We start from the raw sequence: 20,520 nt of genomic DNA, 5'->3' as shown, positions 1-20,520 counted from the left end.
CTTAGAGTCTGTCCAGATCATTGAAATTTGATGTATGCAGTCTGTGAACAAATTCACATGTGATAACCTTTCACAAGGCTGACCTCATGCTTAACAAAGTTATGGAAGATCATAATTCATTAAATTTATGCTATTGTTTTATTAATTTGACATTTATTTGATTACTGGCCAGAATCTCTGCCGTGCATTTCAAAACATTAGTAGAGCAGACATAGACTCAGATCTGCCAGTGTGCTATAATACAGCTGGATCCATGCTGTTTGCATTAAAAACGATTATATAGGTTATTTGTATTTTCAAGAAAATATATTGACAAGATAAATGGTCAGTGTAATTTAAATCAAGATATTTTTTTTAAGATATGACAGACAAATAAATGTAAATGTTCTCGTGACCTTGGGAATTACTGTCAGCATATTTTTAGTAACATAGCTGATAAAGCTTTGCATTTCATGTTGGGGAGAGTTTTATTATTCAGAATGTATGTTCCAGTATGTTTTTCATTTTCATAAATGTGAATTCTGTAATCTGATAAGCAAATAAAAAGATCAACAGAATGTGACCACATATTTTTGATTTTCAGTTCTGGAGATCTTGATAATTATCAGATTAGATAAACTGTTTTCCTTAAACTTGAAATAGTTTAAACGTTTAGTAAATGTTGAGAGAATCTCGAGTGGAAGTGCTGCGTATTTAGGGACTGGTGCCACATGCATCACCTTGTCCTTTTGAGTGCCTCACTCAGTACTTCAACTGACTGACTTGTTACTGAGTGTTACACAGTGTTCTTGAGATGGAGGAGACTGGAGAAACTGTGGAAAACTGACATGAAATATGGAACCATTTGCTATTGCACATGCCAGATTTGGGGACTGCATTTTAAACGGCTAAGGTGCAAAGCAGATCTGTTGCCACTCTGGTGTCCTGGCCTCCAATTAATGACATATAATAATAATACAGTATGAAGATTACAAAACTAGAGAACCAATTTTAATTAAAGAGAATTCAATTTTGGAGTAATGAGTCTTATGCATAGTTTTGTTTCTGCCCCACCGTGACACTGGAATGACTGTTACTGTTATTCATCCACTCATTGGTATATACATCACACTTTGGATATCATTTTTTTTATATAAATTGGTTGTTTCAGTTACTATGGTGGGACATCTATGAACATATTTCTAGTTTGAAGGTATAATGGAGGTGGGTGCACAGCACAGCAGATAATGTGCTTGCTTTACAGTCCTGGGGTCAGTTCCTTTTTCTGGTATAGGCAAAAGTGTGTGGTTGACCATTCAAAACCACAACACACCAACAGCTGATTTGTCACATTATATATGTTGGCAAAACTTGTGCAGTTAATGTTAAATAAACTTAGCACATAACATTATCAGTTCTTGAGTTCCAGTTGGCTAACATTTTGGATATATTTTAAGACGGTATTTCCTCATGACTGCAGGATGCTATACCTGGCTATGGATATTACACCTGTCACAGCAGGCATTTTTGCCGCATGCATGCATGTGACTTCGTAGTACATGATGTAAAATTTTGAATCTGCTGTTGTTGTCTATCATGGGAACAAAAGTTGTACCGGTTTTGGTGCTATACCATAGCAAATATCCAATTGGCAACATTATAGGAGAACATTTCACTCAGGCAAAGGCTGTAATAGAATAAGTTTAACACTTCAAGAGTCCGTTCTTTTTTCCAGGCCACAGAAAGACATGTATTATGATTATGACAAGGAAAAAGAAGACATAAGCAAAGAAGAAGAAAAAAAGAAGCAACAAGCCAGGCAAAGTAAGGATTCTTAATTTTTAATGCGTTTTTAATGCAAAATCAGCAGCCTATGAATTCAGGTTGTGAACCATATGACGATTTTACTCCCCAACCTGATTTGCATCATTTGAATAATAAAGTATGCTTACACTAAAGTGTTCACATAATTCTGGCTCAAGATGGAATTATCACTTTAGTGCCTTAAGTGTTGCCAACTTTGGAGATGTAATTGTTACTACCGATTTCCAGCCTGCACAGAAAATTTTCAAAAATGGGCTCTGACAGTTATTTGTGGATATTTTTGTTTCAGGTTTGACTGAGGTTATTAGTTGTCAGAATAACCTCTACAGCTTGCAAAATATTGAAGCTATTTCACGTTTCCTAAATTTCATACGTGTACATGTTAGTTGATATAATTTATCTTTCTTAACTGGTGAAATATGGTGAAATATTTGCAAAGTGATTCTGAATACATTTGGATACCTTCAGCATTATGCCTATAACTTGTGTAAAGTCGTAAGATATTGCTAAACATGTGCCAAAAAGTTAAGTTGGGGCTACAGTTTACTGATCAAAAAGTTAAGTTGGGGGCTACATTCATTTTGGCCTTAGTTACTTTGTCTGAAATCTGACAGTATCTCTTGTCCAACATATCTTTTATCTTACATTTTAGTATTTCTGTCTACTTGCTTCAGTATATCTTCCCAAAAATAATTCTGCAATTCATTTTTGAATACTTTAAACTATACCTTTAGTTGGCACCATATAGCTGCTATTGTGCTAAAGAGCTGTAAAATGCTACTACATACATGCAAACCATTTGTTTCAGTTGTTACCTTAACTAAATTGATTTGGTACAATATCTTTTGGGATTGAATGTGCTTGTAAAAACTTGAGTAGCCAATATGGACTAGAATTTTCAGTGTGAATCATGGTTGATATCTTCAATTTTTGAAGCAATTTCAGGCAACAAAGTCTTAAAAATATCTTAGTAGCATCTTTTTTACTTACGTAAAGTAAATAATTTTTATCTCAATCTGTGATGCTCCATAGTAACTAATGATTTTTTTTCAGTAATTATTGGGATTTTGTATTTATAAGTTTAGTTTTCAATATTGTCTGATTTTTTGTTGCTGTTGTTGTTAAGTGATGAAGGTGAAATTATCTAATCCAAATTCTACATACCAAACATTTTTCATCAAATTACATGAAAGCTATATCAATAAAATAATTGGTTATTTTTTTCCAAACTTAATCTGAACAGGTTTTCTTGTGAATGCTCAACACACATGACCATAATGTCAGGTGAACTTATCAACTGACCTGTAATGCTTTTGGATTTATATAAATGATGCAAATTTAGTTTCAGATATGGCTAACATTACTAAAAATAATAAAAACTCTTTAAGTGATTTCTTCTCAAAAACTTAAGAACAGAATTTGACTAAATTTGGCTGAAATCAACCTGACAGAAAGAACATTCAAAAACTTAAATTACACTAATTTGCTATAAAATGTGGCTGCGTTTATTAAAAATAGAAATGCCACTGTGAATGAAAATAGAAAAAACATTGTAACTACTACTTCTGCAAAACTGCTTAACTGAATTTGATTTATCATGACAGAAAGGAGCCTTTCAGGTTTGTACAGATGATGCCAATATGTTATCAAATATGGCAGCTGTTTTAAACCTCTCAAACACTGCTTGACAGAATTTAACCAAATTTGACAGAATCCATCCTGGCATAGAGGGCTTTCAGATTTGTAGAAATGATGCCAATCCACACTCGAAAGTGGAAAAACATTAACACAACTTTATCTTAAAGAAACTGCTCAGAATTAGACCAACTTCCACACAATGCATCCTGGCATAAGGCTTTTCAGTGTGAGACAAATGATGCAGATGTGCTGTCAGATACAGAGGAAGAATGAAAAGCTCAAAAAACCTCAAAACATTGTTAATTGGAAGAAATTAAGCATCTTACTGTCCCTGATTTCAAGGCCAACAGCTAATGCATTTGGCTTCTAGGAAAGAAACTAGCAGGGGAGCAACTTTTTGAACAATGCTTGAATATGATGCTGTTGAATGGTTGATATCATACAGTAAATTTTACAACCATGTATTTGTAAATTCAGCATTAGATATCTTGAATTAATAAAAGATAATTTTAAAATGAAGGAAAGACATGGATGTGTGAGAGCAAAAAATCACAAAGCTGACACAACAATATCAATCAGCATTTAAAGAAAAATATTTGATTTTAAGAATACTTTCTATTCATTTATTGTGAAATATTTTTCTGTATAAAGCTTGACCCACCCCAATATTGATATGATAAAAATTCTAAAAATTATGAGAGGATATTGATGATTACTGTTAAAAAATACATAAACTTGTCATGATTATAATTAGGGGCCCTGAGTGACTAAGTGGTCTAAAGTGCTCACCATTATGGATCACTGCCATCTCACCTCTGTCTGCGTGGGTTCGAGTCTCAGGTTCGGCCTATGTGGGTATGTGAGAAAGCTTGCCAGTAGCTTCTTGTGGGTCGGTGGTTCTTTCCATGGTTTTCCTTGGTTCTTCCTCCGCCATTAATACTGGCTACCAAGTATAGCCTATCTTGTGCTGAAAAATGGTGTTTAACCCCACAACAACAACAACAACATGATTATAATTAAAATTGTTATTGTTCTTTTGTAATATCATTAACAGTAATGTGAATTCAAATGCAGCACTGTTTTGAAAGAAATGAAATGAAATCAAGCCTTTTTATATTGATGGCAGCAAACTCAACTGTACTCCAAACATGGATAAGATTTTTCTAATTTTCTGTTAGTGGCAAAAGAAATTTAAAAATGGTATATATCAAAACTACATTGGGTAGGAAAAAAGGTAATCAGAATGAAATGGACCAACTCTTCTTATGACATCATCTGATTGGGAAATGACTAATTAATATGGATCATTCAAACTAAGATAATTCAATTTTATAGCATACATCAAGAGAGTGATTGCCCATCCATCATTTCACAATATTGGGTACAAGGAGTGTGAAAAGTTACTAGAAGGAATGGATCAAGGTGAAGCCATCATCAGACCAAGCAGCAAGGTAACTTTAATCTGTCTGTCTTTCTTTCCATCCATCAGTTTGTCTATCTCAAAACTGCATTATTAGATCCAGCAGCAAGATATATAGAATCTATGTTGGGTTTTGGACTGACACAAGGAAATCCCAGTCAGGGGGTTTCATTTGTCAACCAACGAGGCAAGCCTCATAGGGAGACATATAATGTAACCCGGCAACCAGGATTTCCTTGTCTCTGTCCAAACCCCAATGTAGATTGTTTTTCTCACCCAATATTTTCCTTTAAAGTAAAAAACCCTCTTCACTAGTGTAATATAGTTTATGTCCAAATGTTACATGCGGCTCATTAATACAAATATGTAATGAGGGCTGTGGAATGAACATTGCATCCAAAGTACACAGTTTATACGCGTGATCAAAGAAAAATAACAACATAAAACGTTGCATGGTAATGAGGTATTATCACATTTAATATATGGATGTTATATGAAATTAACAATAAATAATATTTATTACAAGAAAATGTTTCATTTTCATCAGTTCCAATGTTGAAAAGTTATATTGTAAATAATGAAAGATACTTGGTGTTCAGCTCTACTGTATTTATACTTAGTAGAAGCTGTAACGAAGAGTAACATCTTGCTTTAGATTATTCATGGGTAATTAGAGATCTGTGTCACTATAGAATATAACTCTCCTTTTCTTTGGAGGAGGTGAAACTGTATTTGACATACTTGTGTTGTTCTTAAAATTGATTGTAGAATTACCCTCGTCTATAAAAGACCCTCCAAATGTGGACCCTTGCAGATAACCATGTGCTAAACTTTCAAGTTCACAGATTCTTTGAAAATTTATTTTTCTGTCTTGGAAATATGACAAGCGCTACAGTAAAATTTGCTTATTGGTTAATGTGTTGATGGATAAATGATTCCTTCTGGCTGGTAAGTGCATTATTTGTTATTAAATATTGTAGGTATATTTTTGATTCAACTGGGGCACAATAGAGATGCTTGACATTTCTGGCTGTTACTAAGTTTTCTGTAGTTAAGAGAGTTGGGAGGGGCTGTGAAGTGTATAGGTCTATAGTCTATGTGCATGGATCAGTGTTTTCTGTCATAGTTCATTTCATACAGCACTGAGAATTTTATCCTATCTGTAGCACAGTCAATTTTCAGGTCAATGTCATTAAATGTAGCTAACAGTATATAATTTGTTTTACACAAAGTATTTAAAACTAGTTAGGTAGCTTTAGCTACATATAATGATGCTGACCTGAAAATGTACTGAGCTAGACTTGCATACAGGATAAAATTGACCATGCCGTGTGGAACGAACTAGCATAAAACCAAAAAGCTTGACATCATGTGCGTGTGTGTCCTTGACAAATTTGATTTATTTTTAAGATCAGATTAATTAGAAAAACACAATCAGCATCATATTCAGAAGGTTTTTGTCATTTGACTTATCTACTTAGATATAAGGGGGTTAACAGTTTAGATTGCAGTAACAGTGGCTTAAAATTCATGAGGATCCTTTAAAATGTAATTCTAACAGGAATCCGTTTTGTCTCCTTGTACAACAACAGATACAATTATCTTGCACAGTAGATACATCAGTTTGAGTTCCTCATGTGTCCCTAATAGTTCAGTATGAGGTAACATTCCATTATGATCACAAGTGTGCATCCATTGCTTGAGTAAGATGTAAAGAAGTGTGCAGCCATTGGTTAAGATGACCAGAAGTGTGCAATCATTGGTTGAGCAAAATGATCACACATGTTAAGCTAAGTCAGGAGAGTGGTGGTATAAACAAGTCAAATTTTGTTAGTTTTTTATGCCATGATTGAATCACAATAATATTTTAATTAATAATCCCAATACACAGGCACACTTAAAGATTGTTTATAATAGATAAATACCTCTTTTTAAGTCAATATTTCTTAAAGAGAATAAACACAATAAATTTTGATTTGCAGGCACAATATTATTTCTGAGTCTATGCTATTTTTATATGAATCTATAATACGCAATCAGGTACATCAATTGATTTATCAGTTCAGTCCTGCCATAACATCATTTTTTTCCTGCAGGGTTCTGATCACCTGACAGTGACATGGAAGGTGGCAGATGGTATTTTACAGCATATCGATATAAAAGAGGAAGGGAAAGAGAATGCATTCAGTCTGGGACAGTCACTCCGGATTAATGGAGAGGTTTGTAAAGGGAAAAGAGAAAATCAGATTGTTATGTTTTTAACTATTAATAAAATTGTTGATCATAATCAATCACCCTTAGGGAGTTTGTGGCAGTATGCTGACTTTGTTCACTGAATCATCTATCAAATATCAAATTTTGATGTAAAGTTTGCAGTAGAGAATTAAAAACAAAATAACTATTTCAGATAGTGTTGCATTTCTCATAAGATTTTGATGTTTGAAAAAATAATTGTTTGCTTTGTAACTACTGAAATAATTGTTTACTTTGTAACTACTAGTATTTGAGTGGCTATAGTAACCATCATATGACTTCATTTTGTACAGTTATGTACATGGTCCCTGATATAACATGGGCTGTTGTACAACTTGGTCCTTGATATATGCATTACCGAGGATACAGTTATACAGAATTGATTTTCGTTTTGAATTCCTTAACTAATTTTTTGATGCAGTGATTTTTTAATATAGGATGTTGTATTTGCTATCAGTCCATCCATCCTTCTGTCCATCCTCGGACACTTTTAGACTAATATTTATGAAATCTGATTGAATAGTTTCCTCAGGATGTAAAGTGGTGCAACATATATTTGGTTTCTAGCTCTGACTCTCCTTTGCTCTTCCGTGTTCAGGTAGGCTTTTGTAGTTCCAAAAAAGGCACTTAGATGGCCATCTTGAAAATCTTTGCTTGTCACTAATTTTTTTCAGATTTTATGACCATAAAATGTGTGGTTTTCATTTTTAAAAACTGATTTTTTTATGGATATTTTTGAATGTCATCAGAAGATTTCTAAACTGATTATCCCAGGGGACTAGCCTATTTTGCAAAAAAAAGAGGATGAAATGTGTTTATAAAAAGATCAGTAGGTTCGTAGTAAATATTTGCACACACTTTTTACTGGTGCATTGATGGGCTTATCAGCAGATAAATATGATAGTGTATAATGCCTCTCCTATCCTTGATTAAAAATAGGTTACACCCTTTTTCCATGAAAAAGCCCTTATTGAAGTTATTAGTATTAAAATTGTATTCCATACTGTATTATAGTCCCTGATTTGTGTGTATTTTCTATCTTTCCATTCATTTGGGGACCTTTTGCAAAAATATTTTTTCTCCATCCATATATAATGAAATTGAATAAACTTTAAGCTGATAATTGATTTAATTTCCAGGAATATGAAGACCTAGATGAAATCATTGCCCGCTTTGTCCAGCCAATGGCAGCATTTGCCAGAGACATTGTCAATTTCAAATACTTCAGAAATACAGATGGAAAGAAAGAGATTATTGATAAAATCCTTTATGAAGAGAAAAAGAAAGCACCATCAAGGTAAATCATTGAAATGCATGTATTTGAAGTTTTAGTTACTGAAATACTTGTAACTTAATTAACTTTGTCCATAGAGTTCCTCTCTCTTTGGAAGCATATATTTGACCCACATGAAAAGTGAGGTTTCTTCATGTTGAGGTACATTGCAGCTAGATGCAGAACACAAAAAATGGACATTCAGTAATATGACTTCATTATACACATCTGGTTTTCAACAAGGAAATACTGCAGTAAAATAAAATATTAGCAATAGCAGAGTACAATTTAGCAAACATAATTGGCTCCATGACCATACCTGCATTTTAAGATTGAATAGTAGTAAATTAATGGAGTTTATATTGAGCTAAAATACAGTTTCATGACATTGTAAATATTGGATACAATTCAGTTTAATAATGTTTGGGCATTTGCAAAAGAATGCTGTATAATAAGCTAGAGACCTAAATTTTTGGTTTTTTGGTTAATTGAGTTTTATGAGATCATGGCCAAGAGAATTCTTTACAGCAGGAAGTCAAAAACATTACTTTGAATGATATTCAGTATTTGACATTGGTGTATACTGATAAGTTACCACACTTTTACTACATTTCCACAATAGACAATTCTAAAATACCAAGAATTGTGTCCCCTACATGACTCTTGTTGGCTTTGGTTGCAAATCTATAGCCAGGATTGTACAAAGACTTAACTGGACAAGGCAGTAGTAACTTGCATTGTCATCTACAGTATACTTGAAACTTAATTTGGTTGGAAATAACTCATTTTTATTACATGCACGCCATAAGGTGGAGTGTATTATGTTATGATGTCCATGAATCCATCTACCCCCATCTGTCCGTTACCAATTTTCTTCTAAGCATGATTACTTTGGTTTTCCACCATCTGCAGTTACCAAATTTGGATGGCTTACAAATGGAGTAAGGAAGAGCTTGAGTTTTGTCTTTCTCCAGCCTGATCTAAAGCAGACCTGCCAGCCCTTACAATTTTGCCATAAGTCTTACAGAAATGACCCTTAAAATATGGGCTTATGGAATAAAAGCACAAATTATGGAAATATGATTGCAGAAAAATCCAGATACTAGCTTGCCAAGGTTTGATTTGGATCTGAGTTTCATATCAGATTTAGTAAAGTTTATTCAGGAACCAGACCAACTTTAAAAGAGTACAACAGATGCTTTAAACTGCACATATTTTGTGACATAGATGCAGAATATTGTGGCAGTGTGTTCTTTGTTGGACTTGGTGTCATTTTCTATCTTCCAACAAGCTGAAAATAGTTTATCATCTCACACCCCAAATCCCACAGGAGTCTGTTTCCAAATAGCCTGTCTTAAACTGAGCAGGGAATGACAAGATCAGTTAAAAGTATAAGTATCTTGAATGAAACAAAGCTGTCTAAACACTTTCTTCAACATTAGTTTATTTTTATTCATTTCGCTAGAGTAACATAGTTTAACTTATCCAAATTGGCATTCCTGGCTTCCATCACATTCTGCACAACTGAAATGTAGGTTAATGGAACTAGACAACTTGTCCATTTGCTTGTGTGAGAATTGAACTTATTAGAAACAAGACACCAGAGTTATGTGAAGTCCTTCTTTAGCAAAATATGACTGTAATTTGTAGAAAAATGTTGTTATGGCCTGCCAAGAAGTGTGAGATACTCCTGAAATCCTGAAAATTTGACATTTCTTTCCAATGTTAATCGACCTAAGAACACACTTCACAGTGCTGTTATTTAGACAGTAAGACAGCAACCTAAAAAACACAAATATCAGGGGCGGTATATTACATTGTAGGTCTAGTGTCTTCCAAGGCAATACCATGCTGACTAAATGAATCAGCAGACTGATCTGAATGGGATGGTCTCTTAATTACTTGGTTTTAATTAGCATGTGTGGTCCCACTGTGATTGACCAATGGTGGATCTATTTCCTGTAAGGTGTAATGCAAAACATCCCACCTTTGTAACGCCAGTCTTTGATTGTCATACCAGTCTTTGATTGTCATACCGGTCTTTGATTGTCTTACCAGTCTTTGATTGTCATACCGGTCCTGTATCCGAAGGCCTGGTCAGTCAATAGTCACTTTATTGATTGTAATGGTCTGGATGTATATTCTTACCCTCTAAAATGTCTTCTTCTTACATCATAAATCTAGCAGATCCTCATGAAAATAGAGACATCTGCTAAAGCAGCCATGACATTATGCATTTTGAAGTATTACTGACAAAATGTTTTTACTACAAAAAATTGGTTTTCTTGTACATACCAAGGCATTTTTCCCTGCCAAAAAATTAAATGTTAAATCTGTAATGACAGTTTTATTATGTGTCAATATAAGCTGGTAATTGCATTACAGAAACCTGTAGTTTTGTGCTGCTCCCTCCATCCCCCTGTCTTATGTAACCAGAAGGATAAACTTGCAATGTTTTCTTACGGCAAATGACTTGTCTCAGTATTGCACAATATATTATATAACAAGCTGAGACTTTGTTATATTGATTTTCCTTGTATCTAAATACTAGTATTCCTGAGTAGGTGAACTAGTGTTATATATTTTGAAAGTGTAATAAACAAACAAATTTTTGAGAGAAAAAAAATCACTCTGGTTTGAAAAGTGAGTCAAATTGACCAAGTTTTGTCCAGGATGTTCAGGGCATGACAAATGAATAGCTGAAAACACAAAAGCAACTAGAGGATGATAAAAGGGTTACACTGATTAAGTTTGGCATGGTTGAGTTACCTCTTTTGATATGCATTTACGTAGCAGTTTTCATGAGGATAGGTGATAAAGAGTTCACTATGTTAAGAGTGTAGCAAAATTGATATATGAAAATACAAAAGTCGCACAAGTCTTAAATCAGGTCACAGTGACATAGTTTTCATATTGCCGAGTTTCCCTTTTCTAGATGCATCCACATTCCAGTTTTCATAAGTGTAAGTGAAATAGTGTCCTAGGTTATTGAAGATGTCAGGAAGAATGATAAAAACAAACAAACCAATGAACACACCAACATCCAAATGCTAAAGCCCCTACCAACATCTTTGGCAAAGGGATAAGGCTGAGTGACTCGCCTACCTGCTGAACCCAGGTAGTAATCTTAATACAGGTGTTAATAAGTAGGGTTAAATACTGCTTGAGTTTCATCCACAATGGATAAAAATAAATTTTAAAAGTTCACATGAAAATAACATTTCTCCAGTTACTTCATTACTACACTGCGATTCTCAATAGTGCTTTGTAATGTTGATTTGAACATTTTCAGCTGCTTACTTTATATTCATAAGTACATGATACATTTTATTACGGCTTGAAAATGCATTACAATTAGCTTTGTTCATAATAAACTGTAGGGGTGAAATGTTTCATTGATGTATCGATACTTTTGCTGAAATGACACACATATCAATGTAAGAGACGGAAAATCAATACAAAATGATACTTACAGTGTGCATTTTAATTTAGTCTTCAGCAGTCATGAATGGTTATTAGTTGACTTGTTATTCTGTAAAAATTTTATCCATCTGAAAAAGAATATGCAGTCACAGGCACTCATTTTTATTAGTAAAAGCAAAAAAGATTATTTGAGAATACCCACTCACTGTCTTTAAGTTAACACAAAGTGACATGGCTCGTAATCTGCCCCCTCCATTTCATGCTAATTATCTTAACCGAAAAGTATGTTCCACATACACTATACATTCCAGACGTGTTCCATATGTATAATGAAGTACTTTACTCATCATTTAATAACCACTTTTACGTGCAGTTTCTACTTTGAATTGCATCTTAACTCCTTTGTTCGATTTGAAAGCAATGCTATTGGTGTGTTGCACATTGAAATATGTTACATTGAATTCTCATTTGTGGTTATTGCTTGTTCCACTTCATGTTAAACAATAACCACCGATCAGAAATCAATGTAGCATATTCTCTGCATGACAAACAGGAAGTAACAGAGAGACTTTGTGGGAAAGTCATTAGATATGTCAAACACTTAAGCGGAGATGCTGTCAGGCCATGCCATTGCGCAAATTGTACAAAATTTGTACGAATTTGCGCGCTTGGAGAACAGTGAAACGCGAGAACTCCTGCCAATTTGTTGAAAGTCTCATATGAAAATGTGCTCGCCAAAGTACTTTTTTATTTAAATGTTCTTGTTGCAACATCTGTTTTTCGGGAAGCAACTGTTTCACATCTGGGTTCTTCAGGCCTGACATGATTGGTTGTGAAAGTAAAATTTGATTAGAACAACATGCGCAGGAATAAAAATTATGGCGTTGTTTGAACCATTCATGGAGATTGTTACAAATGTTTGTTCAAAATACGGGCTGCCTGGAAAACCCAAAATGTCTGATTCCTGGCATGGTTCATTGATTTTGGTTTGGCAAATACTTGCTGATGATACTGATGATGACACTAATTTTAAGGTAATGAAGTATATCAGATAATTGGAGCTGGGAAAATGTTAATGGAAACAACAGTGAGTGATTTTGAGCCTGAAATGGTGTTAAATACGAGTCAGATGTACATGCTGGATAGACAAAAAAAAGATGACATGACCCTTTCAGTGGTATTTTGAAATGTACAGAGGGCAGAATATTGAGCCTAATTAAAATACAGACAATTTAAAACTAAAATGCAATTTATTTATTTTTAATTAATCAGATTTGCCCTGCAGATTGTATTCTACAAAACCATGTGTCCATATCAGGGTTAAGATAAATTGAATAAAATAAGGGTTAAAAAATGCAATTAAGAAGTAAAGATATTTATTTAAACACCTGTCTGTACAAGCATTGATGGACTAAATGCAGCATTATGGAACAGATAAGATTTTGGCATAGTAGTCAGTAAACTACTGATTTAACAAAGGAAGTTTATGTTCTTAAATATCCTATTTAGGAGCAGTATAACCAAAAGATAATATCCATGATCTCTGCAAAATTGTACATAATAGTCACAAAGATCAGTTTCCCAACATATTCAAGCTGACAAAGCTAGCTATGTATATGCCCCTTCAGAAAGAAGCACAGACCAATATTGATAAAAAGAAAAGGAGCAGAGTATGTCAGAATTATACAACTAGAGGTGACATCTGTCCAAGATGTTGATTTCAGCAGAGCTATAAGAAAGTGGAGCAGGAAGAAAGAGGGACAAATATTGAAGTTTAGATAAATATTGACCAATGACCATTTTTTCCTCCCCTTCTTTTTTCTTTGATAAAGGGGGATGTCTCCCTTAAGATAAAATTGTGTCCTCATCTCTCCTTAAACTGTACATGGGAAACAAATTTGGAATTTCTCTTTTTATACAGAGATATTTAACCAGTCAGTGAAGGTACTGATGGAATAAATGAAATTAGCATAGAATGTCGATGGGGCAGATTTCAAACTGCTTAAGTTTATCACCTTGTGTAAGTTAAAAGAAAATTATTGAATGAGATGGAGTGTAGTCAATAGTTTTCCTGTGGCTGCAGCAGTCTTTTGCATCTGCAGGAAATAAAATGTAATAGATTTATGTTGGTATTCAACCTTATTCCCATGCCCAGATTTGTTCTTGATGAGATTTTCGTTGCACAAGGAAATTGCATTATTTCTTATTTTGAAGATAACATCGTAATATCTTCCAAGTGTAACTGAGACATGAAATTGGTAATAATGTTTTCAAATCATTCATGTTGTACAAAACAAAGGGAGTTAAATGGACCCACCATTAAATGGCCTAAAACGTTTGATAAAATTCACTGCAACCAACAGGTAGTCTGTTTTAATGTATTGTTGTTATCTTCTGATCAGTGAGAATTGCACATAAATGTATGATAACTATATGTCTGTCTGTAGTCTGCATACTGGAAATTACAGCCAAGAATGTCAACATACATGAAAGTTCACCACCTACCTTCCAGAGATGGAAAGACCATCAAGTTCATGTGCGTATCGATATATATCGTATCGCAGGCTGTATATCATGAGTCGTATCAATTCATGGCACAGGTGTATTGTTTCGCCCCTAATAAACAGAACACTGGGTAATATATGATGATTTTATGAAATCTTCTGTTTGAACATGATGTGCTCTTACTGTCAGTTAACTGCTATGACCAGTGCTGCTTTAAAGCTATTTACCTTTTTTGTTTCTTTATAATTTTCATACCATTAAGAAATCAATTAATATTTGGGTGAAATTGCATGCATGGTTTAATACAGAACATTATAAATGATTATATCATACCTTACAGTAAACCAAAATTGTCAGCTGAGATTGTTATTACTTACAGGATTCCCTATTACATGAGTTCATCGAAGCAGTTCCCAGGCAAGTTTCTGTTGTCCTACATGCCACGAACAAAACCACGACATGAGTATGTCACAGTACAGCCTGAAGGGATACGCTACCGACAGAAAATTTTCCACTCTCTCAACTCAATGATTAGGTGGTTCAAGGAGCATTTCCGGGATCCTATTGTTGGTAAGCTGGTTTAAACTAAAAGTGGTTTCTGAAATAAAGATGTGGGTGGTATTGGAAGGCACATTTTTTAAACAGTTCACTAACCATCAGATTTTGATTGGAATGGTCAACACTAACAGGTTATTTATTACTCCTCTTTGACCCCTGCTAATGACCATAGGTCAGAAGAGTTGTTCGGTGACCTTTCAAAAGTCATTCATCCTTTAGAGAAATTTGTTGTCATTTCTACACCTAAACAACTGAGAGGATTGGTGTGAGACTTTACACATTCATTCCCATGTCCTAGTTGGTCCTAAATGAAAATTTGTGCCACAATAGCCACTATGAAAATCTTGTTACTTCTTCTTAATGGATAGTCATATCAACACGAGGCATTCACAAAAACACTTATAATGTCTAGTTGGTTAAGTTCAAATTAAAAATGGTAGCAATTACCATATATATTTGCTTATAAGGCAAGTCCAACTGCAAACTGCACAGATAGATCTGCCATCACATAATGCACCAGCAGGTATGGGTGTGTGCAGTTTGTTAGAATTAGAAGAGAAACAATATAGATGCTGGTCTGCAGGTGTATTATGCCTCAGCAGATCAGAATCTTTGTGGTTTGCAGTTTGAATGCGCCGGTCTGATTTGCAGAATGGTGACCATGCTAGCCAACTTGAAAATCTTGTCATTGGTACTTCTCCCAAACATATTAGTCATATAAATGTGGGGTTTTCGCAAAAAGACTTTTTTTGATATGATCAGATCTCCAATGTGATGGCAGTGTAGGTCATTTTGAAAATCTTGTCATTATTTTTCCTGCATGAAGCAATAGTCATATCAGGAAGGGATTTTCACTCAAATGGTTATCACTGTATATAGTTGGTTTAATATGAGAATGATGTGTGATGTGACCTCATAAAATGTGCAAAATTTCTGTTAAAGCTATTTTTACTGTATGGATAGCCATACTGACATTTTCTTTGTTGTTTCTTTTCAATCTGCTTGTGTCTTAAATGTATCGTTTCATAATTAAAATTTGATGCTATCCAGCCTACAAAATCAATGCTTTGAAAGCCATCCAGAAAATCTTTATAAGGCTATTTATCCCTATGAGATGGTTATATCAACATGGGTTTATTCTGAAAGAAATTCTCCAGCAACATGTAACTGGTTTTGAATGAAAATGAGGTTTATTTGACCTCCAATATGGCACGTTAATGGCCATCTTGAAAAGCTTGTCAAAACTCCTCTTGCATGAATAGTAAGATTGACACAAGGTTTTCACTAAAACGCTTAATGCAGTATGTAAATGGTTCTAACTGAAAAAGTGAAAAACTGACTGCCAGTGTATCCATGTTTTGATGATCAGTCCTAAATGACCTTGAGTTCAAGTCAAAGATAATTGTTTGAATTTGTGTACTTCATTGAACTTATGAACGTGGAGACATAGACATTGAAAAATTAATTTTGCCAGACTTTGCATTTAATTGCATTCCAGTAAACAAGTTAATAGCACTCTAACATTGATTTCAAATGTCTTGACTCAAACTTTTAAATACAGTGTGACCCCACTATAATGCACTCTGTTATAACACGAATTCGGATATAACACGGTCATGGCATGGCTTCAGAAATTTCATGTACCTTATTACAGTTATTTTTCTCATAAACAAACAAATTCTTGTAAGTATGAAAAATAAAATACATAAAGAGTTTTATTATCATTTTGGAGAAGAGATTGCATATAAATTCGAATATAAAATGATTGTGATGTGGCTCCTGAAATATCATATGCATGTTTTATTCTTGTACACAAAAAACATTTCTTCTTAAAAAGTGCGAAAAATAACGTGTAGAAAGTTTATCATCATTTTGGGGAGGAAATCGCGTATGAATTTGAATATCAGACAATCATGGCGTGGCTTCTTACATTTTAATATTTAACCATTATCTTACAGTTTTGTGCCAAAATAAACACTGGAAATATGAGTATCCGGACCAGTGGCTGGGCCTTTTGAGAACTTTGATATTTGTTTATTGTTGAAAAATGACAGCTCATAAGTGTTAATCTTATTATTACTGATCCATGAGCAATGAAGCCATCATGTCTACTTTGTGTTTGTCTTGAATGCATTCCGTATACAGTCGTTGCTCTAATATTATTTGACATATGTTCTCTAAATTGCATACACAACTAAGTAACAAACATTGCGGCGGTTGATAAAAGATTCTCACCAGAATTTATTAGTCAATTTAAGTACATTGCTCATCATCAGAGTCAATTACTGAGCTAAACTTGTTCAAATTAGGGGCCAACGATATATAAAACATCAAAGAAACGAAAGCCATCAACATGTGTGCGTGGCTTGGCAGTGTTGTTTTATGCAATCAGTTGACTAGTGAATAATTTTGTCCATTTCCTACAAATATATACCCATTGTTTATTGACAATTATTCTTGCTGTAGTCTTTCAAACCAATAAGTGTAAAAGTGTTAATCAGTGGACATTTTGAATGAAAAAAATGGGAAATGGAAACGTAAAGCTTTTACTGTTAAAGAAAAGATTGAAGCTTTGGATAGGGTTATGTCTGGTGTTAGACAGTCACAAATAGCTAAAGATTTAGGTGTGAATGAAGCAACAGTTCGAGGATGGAAGAAGGAAGAAGCAAAATTAGGAGAGATGACTGTGGATATGCATGAAAGTAAGGGATTGATGAGAGAAAAAAGCAAGACTAGCAGGAGACACCAAGCTTAATGCAGCCCTGCATCAGTGGTTTGTACAGACTAGGGCTGAAGGAGTACCTATATCAGGAACAATCGGAAAGGCACAAGCTGAAAAATTACACTCCGACTTACATGGGCAAGATTCCAACTTCAAATCAAGCAATGGATGGCTAAACCGTTTTAAAAAGCAACATGGGATTAGCCATGTGACAGTTTCTGGAGAAATCCGCTCTTCAGATTCCGAAGCTGCTATGAACTATTCAGATGAATTGAGGGAAATAATAGAGTATGGTGGATGTTCTCTAGAGCAGATTTACAATTGTGATGAAACTGGATTGTGCTGCAAAATGATGCCTGACACCACCCTAGCTGTGAAAAAAGATGAACATAAACATGAAGTGTTTAAGAAACTAAAGGAGCGATTAACTTGTTGTTTTGTGTCAATAAAACAGGAAGACACAAACTTGAACCACTATGTATCGGAAAATTCAGGTCTCCTAGGTGCTTCCATCATTTGAATGTGAAGACCCTACCATTTTCATATGATGGCAAAACAAATGCATGGATGACACTGCTTTGTTTGAAAAATGGTTTCAAAATGAATTTGTACCAGCAGTTCGATCCCACCTCAGAAATCTGAAGAAGGAGCCAAAGGCATTGTTTATATTGGACAACTGCCCCGCACACCCACCCACAGACAGCCTGGTTAGTAATGATGGGAAAATAAAAGCAAGCTTCCTCCCAAAGAATACAACTTGCAGGATTCAGTCTCTGGACCAGGACATAATATCAGTTTTTAAAATGAATTATAGAAGAGAACTTGTGAAAAAGATTGTTTGCGATGAAACCTCAGTCCAGGCGACACTACAAAGTTTAAATCTGAAAGAAGTAATGTACCTCGGTGGCAAATCTTGGGATGCCATTACACCCAGCTGCATTGAGAACTGCTAGGAGAAAGGACTTGGAGCAGGATTTACTATTACTCATGATAAAAGTGGCAATATCATTGATGATGATGATAGTTTATCTGATGGATATTCTGAGAATGATGTGTTCAAGGCTGAGAGGGCATTTGGATAGATGATGCAGTCATGCGACAGTGTTGATGAATGGTTCACTTTTTTGATAATGACTGCCCAGTTGCAGACCACATTTTGGATGCGGAAAGTATTCAGAATATTACGTTCAATAACACCAATTGTGATGCAGACGATGGTGATGCTTCTGATGATGACAGCGAGGACACTACACCTAAGGAGAATCCACCATCAGCAACAGAAGCAGTCAAAAGTTTAGAGTGTGCTTTAAGATGGATGTAGATGCAAGATATCTACTACCGTATATACTCGCGTATAAGCCCATTCGCGTATAAGCCGACCCCCCCAAACTGAAGTGGTAAAACTGTTATAAAGTGCATGACCCGCGTATAAGCCGACCCATAATTTCTAGACTACCGGTACATCACAAGATGCACAAAGTAAGTTCTGAATACGTTTATTTCAGCAAATCACATTATTAAATAAAATGAAAGTAAGAAAGCTAATTTATATGTTGAAATAAAAACAATTCTGAGGTGTTAAGTCATAATGGAAATTTAATTAATCCTCATTCTAAAATCATGAATTATAAAAGTTCTATCACTTTTAGAATCCTTCAAAATCAGGCTCTGTATCAGATTTGCCAAACAGTTCACGAAACTCCGCTTCTGTTACGGGCATGCTTTCATCATATACGTCGTCATTGTCAACATGGTCATCCGATAGTGTGATTCAATTGATCAAAATATGATTGGTTTCAGCGTGGACATTATTCAAGCATTGTGACAGTTTATAACTTTGAGCAGAAACCATGTCCACAACCATATCTCATTAAACAATACATCTGATTAGTAAAGTCATTGGCACTGTGCAAAAAAACAAACCTATCAGAGATCTTGGAAATGCTTAATTACGCGTATTTGGACGCCAATTTTTGATCTGGGACGCAGAAAATCTCTGAGGCGGGAGTCCTCCGTACGCATGTTATAGGTGTGCGGCAAATTTCAAAGACTTGCCAGTCCTGCTTCAGCCACCTGCTTTGTGGGAAAATGTGATGATTAATTAGCTATGCTGATAATTACAATGATAGAATTCAGTGACTGAAAGACCCCTTGATGTACATACATGTTGCCATTATAAGAGTACATCAAAAAGAACATGATGCAATAGCTGTGCGGCAAGATCAAAGGCTTTGTTTGACTGGCGGACGGATGCGAAAATGTACTGATATTTACAGTCATTGAATTCAGAGTCAGAAAGACCCAGAGATGTCGTTATTATGTACATGTGGTCATTTATAAAAGTACATCAAATAAACAACTTCAGCTTTCGTTACTGTGTTCATTTCCGAATGTATCGGAATAAGTAGTGCATGAGAATCAAGACATGTTGAGACTTAGACAAAATGCCATTCGTAATTTGGATAAGTATTTTGGGGTTAAACGGCAAACTTATGAAGATTGTAACGAGATTCAGAAGAGTGCTAAAGCTGATAGCATTGATAGTTCAGATAGGACAGTAGCCAATTGTAAGAAAGTGTGTGATGCCTAGCTTAGTGTTTGGAATAAGTCCTGACTTGGATTGACAAAATTCAGTATCACTGATGGACGAACAAGAGCTATTTAAGAGGTACACTGACTGACCATACTTTTTTTTAAAATGCAGCTCGCCTTAGCTGGGTTAGTTCTAGTGTTGTAGCAAAATGTATTCATCAATACATCAGTAGCTAGGCCTAGTTTTGATATCAATTATGTTGACAAACAAAATCTTGCCCATTCACAAGCATATGTTTTGATAGCTGATTGACCATTAAACCTTTTCCGAGCAAAGTAGCAACTATCAATTTCCTGCATGATACCCTTTAAAGATAAAACATACAAACTTGT

At 34.7% G+C, this 20,520-nt stretch overlaps 1 protein-coding gene across 2 annotated transcripts in view; it reads left to right on the top strand.

The window, feature by feature from the left end:
• LOC149777571 (transcription elongation factor SPT6-like) overlaps positions 1-20,520 on the top strand; it is a 115,518-nt gene that overhangs the window by 76,603 nt on the left and 18,395 nt on the right. For both annotated transcript variants that reach the window (XM_089942191.1, XM_089942192.1), the window contains exons 30-34: positions 1,715-1,803; positions 4,777-4,892; positions 6,958-7,080; positions 8,254-8,411; positions 14,695-14,885. In XM_089942191.1, coding sequence (XP_089798317.1) covers positions 1,715-1,803; positions 4,777-4,892; positions 6,958-7,080; positions 8,254-8,411; positions 14,695-14,885 — 677 coding nt within the window. The remainder of the gene's footprint in view (positions 1-1,714; positions 1,804-4,776; positions 4,893-6,957; positions 7,081-8,253; positions 8,412-14,694; positions 14,886-20,520) is intronic.

The sequence above is a fragment of the Sinohyriopsis cumingii genome, chromosome 18, assembly GCF_028554795.1.
Source record: "Sinohyriopsis cumingii isolate HCF-2022 chromosome 18, ASM2855479v2, whole genome shotgun sequence".
Taxonomy (NCBI): Eukaryota; Metazoa; Mollusca; class Bivalvia; order Unionida; family Unionidae; genus Sinohyriopsis; species Sinohyriopsis cumingii.
The sequence above is the reverse complement of the archived record's forward strand: the minus strand, read 5'-3'. Positions and strand labels throughout refer to the sequence as shown.